The sequence below is a fragment of the Lissotriton vulgaris genome, chromosome 3_1, assembly GCF_964263255.1.
Source record: "Lissotriton vulgaris chromosome 3_1, aLisVul1.2, whole genome shotgun sequence".
Taxonomy (NCBI): domain Eukaryota; kingdom Metazoa; phylum Chordata; class Amphibia; order Caudata; family Salamandridae; genus Lissotriton; species Lissotriton vulgaris.
Genome location: NC_141689.1, coordinates 660,793,134 through 660,804,674, shown reverse-complemented (window position 1 = coordinate 660,804,674; position 11,541 = coordinate 660,793,134). Strand labels below are relative to the sequence as shown.

Here is an 11,541-nt window from a genome sequence, read left to right as displayed (position 1 = left end):
CATAAGTGAGTACTAGAAAAGAACCATGGTTCACTGTAGGATGTCCGGTGCAGATGATTTACTCCAACATCGGCGCAATATTACATTTATCCAGAAATTTGTTAATAACATTTTTTATTGGCTGCGAGGCAAAAGATCCCTGAAATGCAACTCTCAGGATTCTGCAATTTTAAAACTTGGGGTAAACTTACTTACAATAATCAATACAAACACTAACACAACATATTATACAATCAATCATTCTGTAAACATTTTATTTTTGTTATAGTCCACATTGAGAAAATGAAATAAGGAGCACTTTTTATTTACATAAACCCACATACATCTATTAGTTTTAAGTAACTTGAGACACAAAATAACACAATTAGCAAATCAACAACATCTGAGTGGCATCGCAATATTATGAAAGTAAGCTTTTTCTCAGTGTTCCCCCGCTATTGGAACAAAAATATGTTTATAACACAGATGTACTACTGCAATCAGACAGTGTGTATAAGTCATGTTAATAGTATACTGCAAAAAACATCAAATATCCAGTACAGTAAACAAATAACATTTTTAATAAGTCCTTTGTGGGTATCACTTCTGGGCAACTCTAAAAATTACAAATAAAGTGTGAGGTTTCTGGCAGTGAACAGCACAGGATATGTCTGTAGGCTCCGTGTGCTTAACAACTATAGTTTTTAATTTAAGTCACAGCACTTTATTGGCTTAACATTATATCACTGGATATTGCTATGTTACAGGTTCAGAAAAATAATTTCCATGGCAATTAAATATGGATGTCCCTGTCCAACTGATATATTAACTTCAGTTAACTTCACAGTCTGCAAGCACAGTCTTCACTTCATGATGTCCGGTAGCACATTTTTTCCATCAAAAGGCACTAATTTAACTGAAAAAAAGCAGAAATGGATTTTTAAATAGCATACATTACAGGATTTGAAATTAGTCACATCCTATTTGAGGAAGCATTTTAATAACTACCCATTAAACATTTACCATACACATCCAACACTGCACACCCGGACATATCGTGATTTTGTTCTAAATCATTAACAAAGTACAAAAATGGAAGCTAACTAGCCTGTAGCGGTTATCCACCCAGTTGAACGATGGGATATGGCTTATATGGCTGTTAAAAGAGCGGCAATTTTTCTAGCCAACGGCTGAGTGAGAGGGTACTAGTGTTTGCAAAGAGACTAAAGGCATTAAGTTACAAAAGGGCAACTTTATCTTACACTTACGTCCTGGCTCGTTCCAGTTCTCAACCTGGGGTAATTACACACCAACAGCAAGAGAAAAGGCAGCTAAATGCAACATTTTCCAGCGCAGACAGAGCCTGACTGTGAATCACTCCAAGAAAAAGGCTTATTATGGTGTTTCCAGCAGAATGCAGGTCAAATGACCCAGGTAACCGTAGTCGGAACATCTCTCAAACTTATAAACTCACAGAGAATGCCATTTAGGCGGCCAAAACTCTGGTGCATGATGGACTAAGCCTAGGCAGAGTTCACAGAGTTCTACACGGAACTACGAAGTGAAAAGAAAAACCTCTGATGCGCTACGCGGAGCTCTGCAAGCAGCAGAGTGGGTTATAAAAAAAAGCAGTTTGTGATAATTTTCAGTGCTGGGTTTGTCTGCTCTATGAAATTATCGTGAATGGCACCATACACAGCGCAAGCAGGCTCTGCTTCCTTTCTGCTGCTGGAGTTGATTTTCTACCGGAGCGGCAGCTTTCTCAATGTGAACCGCCCATTTCTCAATGCGAGCAGTTGCGAGCATACATGGCCACTCTCATTGAGAAATCCGACCGCCCGCGTTGAGAAATCTCGACTGATGGTTTATTTCTCTCGCGCGCGCCAACTTGACGTTGACAAGCGTGAATGAGGAAAATTCTCGCTAGGAGGTGGATTTTCCTCGCTTGTGTTCGCTAACTTGATGTTGATGAGCGCGAACAAGGAAACCACTCTTCTCCGCGGAGCAAAGTTTTTCGGAACTCCACAAGCTCTATGTAATGAGGAGTGTGGAAAACTACGCAAGCGGAGTTTACTGCCCAGACTTAGTTTGGACACCTGATGAGGATATGCCCCATACACGGTGTGGCAGTGGAAGATATACAAGTGACCTTTCAGGCAAAAGTGACTTTAGGAGGCATGTGGGTGGAGAAAGAAAGTAGAGCGAAAAAGTGCCTAGTCCAAATTGAATTATCTCAGCTCATCAGAAATAACACTAGGGTGAGTATCCAGAACCACCTTGTCCCGATGCAATAGTGTATAGTTCTGAGTCAGATATGACCACCAAGAAATATTCTTACAGGATTAGAGTTACATATGATGGGAAGCAACAGGTTGAAATGGTGGGTATATGCATCAATCAAGGCAGACCCAGGTTGAAGTCCCAAGAGACTGTGGGGTGCCTGACTGGAGGTACAAAAGCATCAGACCTGTAACAATTCACGGTGCAATCTCACTGGCATAGAATGATTCTCATGGCCTTCAGTATACCCCAATTGCCTTCAGTATACCCTAATGGCTACTAAGTAGATTTTGGAAGGAGCTCCAACACAATCAATTCAGGAACATGTGGGCAAAAATCATATAATCCATTAAGCAAAATGAGCAAACAGATCTACTTTAACATTGGGTAAAAACAGATTGCACATTATCTCTGAAGCCTGTGGAAATGCATCCATGAATAACAGTAGGTACAATCATTAGGCATCTTAGGGGCAAGGATCACAGGACTTTGGAAATGTAAAGAACCAGGAGGCTGGTATTAACTAAGCATGGAGTGCAGAAGGGACAGCTGAGCAATTTGGCAGTCTAATTTTTCCAAAACCGGCTCAGAGAGAGACAACAGAGGGAAATTGCAGACGAGGCGGGCGTCAGTTTCCAGGACCACTTGCAGTTTAGCCAAGAGAGAGGCATTAGCAGCTAACAGTACAGCATTCCCGTAATACAGTCGGCTGACAACGAGAACTTGTACCAGGCTTTTCCTAGAGGTGATAGGCAGCCAGGGGAAGACTTTCTTTAGGAGTCTCATGGTCGAGGAACTCCTAGCACAGAAGGAGTTATTGTGATCCTTCATAGATAAAGTGTGTTTGATTTTTTAGTTCAAGGTTCTTCACCACTTGTTTAGGCAAAGGGACGGGTCACAGGTCCGGAGGCCACCAGTCGGCGGTCCAGAGAAGTGTGGCTCAGGGGTTAGAGGCGGCAGACCCGGAAGCTGAGATCGGTCCTGGACCAGGGTTCAATTCCCCGCCTCGGCGGGTCTTGGGCTCAAAAATTCCAGGGACTCGATAATTCTCGTTCCGGTGCCTACTCGACTCACGGGTTCACACTCTGCGACTCTGGGCAATAGCTTGCTTAATCTCCACTGTGGCCCCTCGCGGAGGGATGCCTGGCTTTCACCTTGTGGATACCCTGCTGGGGTTAACTCACAGGGGAATACCAGGACGAGTTCCCAAGGCAAGCGCCTTGATGCCTTCGGGTGATACGTGCGCTATATAAATCGCAATACATTTACATTTACAGAGCTCTTGGGCCACGCCTAAAAGTACAATTTCAGATTTTGCGCTGTTGAGTTGGTCAGTACAATGCCATCCTGCAAGCAATTTCTGTCGCACATTAATCAATTGGCAGTTTTACTTTGGCTGGATCAGGGCCTAAAGAAAATAGAAGGCATCACCACTCTGCACATTAACAACTTCCAAGGAGGTATGCCTGCGATTGGTGAATTGTGCCTTATGGATTAAACCCAGATCTTTTGACTGGGTGTGAGTGCTTGATTGATTCAGATGCTCCGTTCATCACCACACCCTTTTGTACCGCTTTTGGCCGCCATAAGTGTGGCAGGGTATGCTCAGACGTGAGTCCCTTGCTCACTTTGCCACTGGATTCAAGCAAGCCGGGCTGAAGACGGCTGGAATGCCAGAAACCGGTCCTCTGAAGCTTGTTTCCGGTCCAGGGAAGACATGGCTTGGCAGTTCGGGCTGGACTGTTTCCATGAGGCACAGGGTCAAACTGATTTGCATATAGCCATGTCTGAACTGGGGTGGCAGAGTGGTCTAAAGGACGGCGATGGATTAAACCCAGATCTTATGACTGGGTGTGAGTGTTTGATTGATTCAGATGCTCCTTCAATCACCACTCCCTTTTGTACCGCTTATGGCAGACAACCAAGCATTAAAAGGGAACTCTTAAAGCTTTACTGCCAGCGGCTGAGTTGAAGGGACTGATTAACTAGTTGCTTTCGAACTGAGAAGAGGTGGTGGCATTGTGCCTGTGCACAGCTTGGGGCTGTAGATGGGGCATGTATGAAGAAGGAGGGGACTTCAAAAGGCGTTAACTAGCTAATCAGAAAGTGATACAGGTGCTCTGCTTGGTGGAGCTGCAAGGAATACAAGCAGATTTGAACATTAGGAATCACACTTGTGCACAAAAGGTGAAGTACCACAAACTCACAACCATTGGCTTGAAAAACTCTGGTTATTCAGGAAGCCTTCCATAATCTGGTGAGTCTGGTCACCAGTCTCTTGCCAGGAGGGAAGGCAAATGCAAGACTTGAATCTAGGACTGCCACAATTAACTAAATCCTCTTAGAGGGAAGCAAGGAAGATTTTGGAACATTCACAGGAATTTCCAAGGTTGACAGTGTCCCAAAAGGTTAATTCTTCCATCCTATCAGCAGGGAGGGCAGAAAATAGAAGGCATCACCACTCTGCACATTAACAACTTTTAAGGAGGTCTGCCTGCGATTGGTGAATTGTGGCTTATGGCAGACAACCAAGCATTAAAAGGGAACTCTTAAAGCTTTACTGCCAGCGGCTGAGTTGAAGGGACTGATTAACCAGTTGTTTTCAAACTGAGAAAAGGTGGTGGCGTTGTGCCTGTGCATAGCTTGGGGCTGTAGCTGGGGCATGTATGAAGAAGGTGGGGGACTTAAAAAGGCTTTAACTAGCTAATCAGAAAATGATACAGGTGCTCTGCTTGGTGGAGCTGCAAGGAATACAAGTAGATTTGAACATTAGGAATCACACTTGTGCACAACAGGTGAATTACCACAAACTCACAACCATTGGCTTGAAAAAGTCTGGTTATTCAGTAAGCCTTCCATAGTCTGGCGAGTCTGGTCACCAGCCTCTTGCCAGGAGGGAAGGCAAATGCAAGACTTGAATCTAGGACTGCGACAATTAACTGAATCCTCTTAGAGGGAAGCAAGGAAGATTTTGGAACATTCACAGGAATTCCAAGGTTGACAATGGCCCAAAAGGTTAGATCTTCCATCCTATAAGCAGGGAGGGCAGATAGGAACTGCAGTGGATCACATGTAGCGGATGAAAGGCAGTAGCTTGGGAAAAAGATCTTGGCAATGTTCCAGGAAGTCATACTGAAAACATAGGGCAGCTGTTGGACTTGGACCTTCCTGCAGGGTCACACTTAAAATATTTGCCTTCATCCAGTTTTCTGAACCCATTTATGTTGGCTTTTAGAATTTGGTGCACTTTACCACTGCTAACTAGAGCTCCGGTGCTTGTGCTCTTTCCTTTAAGCATGGTAGAACTGGCTTACAGCCAACTGGCATATTTAATTTACTTGCAGGTCCCAAGTGAAGTACGACATGCCTGTAGTAAAATGCTACTACTGGGCCTGCATAACGGATTGTGCCGCCCACTTAAATTAACACTTTAAACATGCCTGAGGCCTGTCTTGCAGGCAGAATGTACAGTTTTAAACTGTAATTTCAACCTGTCAAAATAAACTTTTTTTCCAGACCAAAGCATTCTCTTTTAATACATGCAAGGAACTACTAATGTAGGTCCCAAACAGCCCAGAGGTCAGGGAGCAGTGTAATTGAAAGGATGGACAATTACTTTTTCAGTTTAACATGTCCTGGTAGTGCAAAACTCTTAAATTTGCTTTTCACTACTACAAGGCCTACATCTCCCAAAAGATAACATTGGGTTTCCTCATATTTATTAAGTGATAACTTTCAATTGGGAGCAGATGGATAGTTCAAGTTTGGTGTCTAAAAAAATTGACATTAAAAGCCCTCTTTATTGGTAAAGATATTAAGTCACAAGTATGAAAATGACATTTTTAGAAAGTTGTATTTCCAATATGTGGGTGATCCTGTTGAGGAAATTGGGGGTGGGATTAATAACACTATTCATACAACAAGAAGACCCCAATAACATAAATGTACGCTATTCTTGTGAACCTTACAGCCTAAATATATCCAGACATGCAATATCTGTCCTGGTGTGCTGTCTATATGTATTCTCTCTTCTTACTCTATGTCCTTGATTTGCTTTTTATCTTGGTTTATTACTGTGTATCACTCATCTCAAACGAAGTACACAGAAACATATATAAAACAAATATTACTTATTTTATTTAGTGTAGTACACATTGACTTTAAAAGTGAATAGACTTGTATCATGTATACATTTAACACACATTAAAACATACATTTTCTGACTTCTCAATTACATAAACATTAAACCTATCAAAACATAATTAGGATATACATTTTATAACAACTCATTTAACAATGAAAAGAGACATATAGAGATATGACATTCAAATAGGCGTGTCCCAGGTGAAACACTTGTCCTTACTCTCAGATGACACAGATCTTAGGGATTTTTTGATAGATCCCCAGAAACCGCACCAGAAGCGCTTCTTATACGCTATTTACAACAAAGAATGGAAGATCCCTCAAAAGGAGGCTGCTGAGAGATTGCGTGAGATTGACAGGGGTAACACTGAAAAGGTTTTGGCAGTGGTCAACAATGACATGACAGCACTTTCGTCTAGAATGTATTCACTGGGTAGCATTGTGTCTTCTAAAACAGATATAATGGAACAGAATTTGGCTATTATACACCATGGGCAGTCACAATTGCGATCCATTTTATTATTGAGCTGGACGTTACACTAATTGCGTTCTGGTCACGTGCCTTGATGGTATATCAACAGTACAACTCTTTCTGGATACAATCTAACAGAAAGACAATGGCACGAAGAGATGCAAAATATGCAATGCTGCACATTGAAAAATTGGACCAATTACCTTTTACAGTGGCTGAGTCACCCTCCATAGAATGGTTAATCCATGGCTTTAATATACTGCCAGTCAGAACATTCCAGTTTCAATATGATCAACAGTACCACCAGGTAGGAAGGTAGGAATTATTGGGAGAGGAATACATACATGAATCTTGGAATTTACCATACAGATTTAGATGAAGGAATGGGGACATTGACGTTTTTCTCAGTGGTTCAGACTGTGAAACTGCTTTAAGTGGGTTGTAGTCTGCAATGATTTTTGGCTTCACGAAGCCTGTAATGCTTCAGTAGCACACTTCTCATGTGCATTGAAAGGATCCCCAGCTGCCGTGATTCATCCGGTGTTAAAGCTGCTTTCAAATCGAAGCTATTTGATATTGAATGATCAAGGTTGTTGTGGGATGGTACTGGGCATCTCTTATCTGGTTACAGTAAGTTCCAGGGTTACTGTGCAACTATATTTTCCACAGACACACTTAGCAAGGCACCGCTGTGGCATTCATTAGATGTTTCCTTTATACGGTTTGATTCTCTGAGCAGACAAAGAGCCATGTTTTGGCAGAAGAATGTGGCCTTAACCTCAGCCTGAGAGACTTTTCATCTTCAGGTTGCTAGGACTTCAGCCGACATAGAGAAACTAGTCCAAACAAACTTCCCACTCCATTTTGGAGAAATGGTACATTGTATCTTTAACATGTCTGATACAAGGGGGATCGTACACTTATTAAAGAGCATAGGTTCTGGACTACTGAGTATGTTTCAGATCATCTTCCAGCACTTATACACTCCGTACTGGTAACCGTTTTTGGAGGGCTTCCGCTGGTCCTGCAACTTATAGTGGGTATCCTGGTTTTAATTTTCCTGCTACGCAATGGATAGCCCAGTTCCCAAAAAGATGTAAAAGGCACTCCAGTTGCAACGTTACCGTGAACGCATGGTACTCCATCTGGGCAAACCTCAGCTTCCGGAGCTAAGAGAGCATTGGTTCCTATCATTCAGACCAGTCTGAGTTGACCGCATCGTGCCTGTGCTGCCTACTCTGCAGATACAAATGTGTGTTGGACATATGTCTGACTCTTCCATCAGTTGCGCCAGGATAAATGGATGTACTACTGGACCCCATGAAGGACCACATGTTACAGTGTTCTCAACGTATTCCCAAGTTGATGACAGCATTTTTAGAGCCTCCACAAGATGCTTCAGCTCCTTTCGAAATAAACAACGGCTCTACAACAGACACACAGGTACCAAGTGTTTCCTCAGCGGCTGCTGTGGGACCTGAAGATGAACACCTTTGCTGCATTGACCCGATACAAGAGGTGTTACAGGGACCGTCGTCTGCGAATGCAAGCGACAGTGATGTTGAGTCTCCCACACAGGACACAAACTTGGCTCTCCATGTGGTGGGAACTATTCAGCCCTTTTTCCAAAGCAAGCCAAACTGGAATGCAAAACATAGTTTTGTTTTTTTATTTTTCTCTCATTGAGCATCATGGCTTTTGGCATGTTCAATCAGTCTGACCATATATTGACTTTTTAGTTGACGTATAGTTTTTAAAAATTTCCTCGAGCATCATTTTTCCATAAACAATGTTTTAGTCACTGATTTTATATACATGTTTTTTATGCTTTTATCAGGCATATTTTAGCATTTTTTGACCTCATCAACCTTCGGATGACGAGTGGGTGTTATGAGCCCCAACGTACCCCAATATATGCCACAACATTTTACCTAGATTTGTCCTACCTTGCAAAGCATAACGGTTCTAACACTGACCTTTTACCCAAATACGTGCCGAATAAATGTCTATCAGTTTCTTGGAAACTAGCTTAATTTATTATGCATGAGGAAGATGTTCCTGCTGTTAGATTGTGACATGCGTAACAGCAGGAACATCTTGTGTGTAAAATGTCATGGTCATCTTCATCCTAGGGCGAAATAACTACTTTGCATAATCGCATGCATTGTTCTAGGCTCATTTGCATAATCATACTCACAACACATCGATTATGTAAGATCCCAAAGCTATAAAAGACAAGGCAAGGTATAAAAGACCCATACCAACACTAGATAGGCAGAGGAGAAGCTTCACGCGGACACTAGACGCGGAGGTCCCGGCCTACAGAAAGCTCCAGCACGCAGTGGTCGGGTATCCCTTGCGGGGTGTCCAACTCGAGATCAAGAAGGGGTCTTTCATTCTCTCCTATCAGGTAAGGTTTACACAGTACAGAATCGACTACTCTGGAGGCTGACGATAACTAAGTACAAGAAAGAGATTGCCACAGCCAAAGCAGGACACTTTGCAGCCATTATCCAAAAAAAGCTCTAATAAGTCACGTGACATCTTTAAGATAGTAAAAGAATTGTCCCACCCTGAGTGTGCCAATAGCAATATCAAACCTTCACAGGAATTATGTGATGGTTTGGCCTCCTTCTTTCAGGAAAAAATTACCAAACTAATAGAGAGCATGGAGGATGTCCACACTTCCCTAGCGCAGCATGGGGAATGGGAAGAAGAGAGAAGGAATGGAGGGACACCTAATGCCAACGGCTATCCTGGACAAATTCGATACTCCTGCAGAACAAGAGTTTGCGCAAATAGCCCTCAACATAACATCTGGATCCCCATTGGATCCTCTACCGAACAAAGTAGTAAAGGAATTTGGGGCTGAATTCTTCCCTGTACTCCGTCAGCTATGCGATCAATCCCTCGGCACAGGTATTGTACCGAGAGAATGGAAACAGGCAGTTGTCATACCCCTGCTAAAGAAATCGAATTTGGACCCCAGTTGCCACAAAAACTACCAACCCATCTCGCTCCTGCCGTATCCAATTAAGATCTTGGAACGGCTTTTCAGTAGGTCACTGTCCCTCTTCCTGGAAACAAATAACATCCTTGAAGAGGAGCAATTTGGGTTTAGACCAGCCCATGGGACCGAGTCAGCTTTGCTGATGGTCCTGGACAACCTACGAATGAGGGCAGACAGGGGCGAATCAGCAATTCTAATCCTGCTGGACCTGTCCGGCGCGTTCGACACGGTGAGTCATGACATCCTGCTGACAAGGCTGAAAACCTTTGGAGTAGAGGGAGCGGCGCTTGACTGGCTTCGTTCCTACCCGACAGATAGATGGCAGGCAGTGGGCACTCCCTCCATACCAGTCTGAGTTTGCCATAGTTCCACATGGGGTTCCACAGGGGTCTGCGATCAGTCAGATCCTTTTTAATGTCTATATGCAACCCCTGATGGGCATCATCAAGGCTCACGGCATTAGCGTGATCAACTATGCGAATGACACGCAGCTGATGATTTCTCTTGATGGTGCCCATGCAGAATCACTTGAGACATTCCACACCTGCATGTTGGAAATGGCAACTTGGCTAAAGAGTAACTCACTACAGTTTAACAGTGGAAAAACTGAGATAATGCAATGCAAAGTGGGAAGAATTGCCAGAAACCTGCCTGTTGACTTTTGGCCCTTGGATTCAGGTGAGCCACTGACACCAGTAAAAACGGTGCAGAATTTGGGGGTCAGCATTAATGACAACCTGAATCTGGAGGCCAACGTCAAGCAACAGGTGAGCAGCTGCTAATGCCCTAATGCGGGGCCTCCGAAAGCTGCTGCCCCTCCTCCCAGCACAGACTAGAGCAACCGTAGTCCGGAGCACTATTCTTAGCCCCCTGGATTACTGTAATGCTCTGCTACTGGAATCTCCTGCATATTTGATTTCCAGACTCCAGAGCATCCTCCACCACTCTAGCACTGGCCGAGCTACACTGGCTGCCCGTGCATCAGAGGATCTGTCGTAATTTGACAATGGCCGGGTTAGCGCTTAGCTTTGCTGCACGTTATTTCCCTTAACTTGGCCTTACTCGAAAACGCCATTTTGTATGTACGGCGGCCATTTTAGGGAATGAGCGGCCTTGTGGTCAGCATGCCCTTTAGTCCTTTGTCCGTGCCGCTGACCACTCGAGTTTGTCCAGCAACAGGCTACTTTTAGTAACGGTCAAGCCTGTGCATGCGCAGTTCCAACTGACCAGTCACCCCTCAGGAATGTTCCGCCAAACTGACCAGTGGAGTTGTAACCCCTCCCATGAGTTGGCTGTGCAATCTTGTACCGCCTAAACTTTTTAGACAATGAAGGAACTAGGTCTCCCCAAAGAGCTACTAACACTCATAATGAGGTTACTTGAGGGCAACTATGCCAGAATTCGATGGGGCGCGCAGGGCAGGACGACCAGCCCATTTCCAGTTGAAACAGGGGTGCGCCAAGGTTGTGCTATGGCATACACGCTATTTTCCTTGTATATTAATGGCACGGTTGACTGTATGTTGCCAGTAAACACTGACGCCCCCCTCTCTAGCAGGTGTAAAAATCCCGATATTAATGTTCGCGGACAAAACAGTAATAAATTCAAAGACTCCAAGTGGCCTCCAGCGAGCTTTGTTAATTTTTGAAGATTTCTG

The 11,541-nt window shown here is 43.7% G+C and overlaps 1 protein-coding gene across 1 annotated transcript in view; it reads right to left on the bottom strand.

The window, feature by feature from the left end:
* Positions 1–237: 237 nt before the first annotated feature.
* The window catches only part of FAM174A (family with sequence similarity 174 member A), a 58,633-nt gene continuing 47,329 nt past the window's right edge, over positions 238–11,541 (bottom strand). Inside the window, exon 3 of the mRNA XM_086960964.1 lies at positions 238–895. Within this exon, the coding sequence (XP_086817090.1) occupies positions 892–895 (4 nt within the window). The 3' untranslated portion in view covers positions 238–891. The remainder of the gene's footprint in view (positions 896–11,541) is intronic.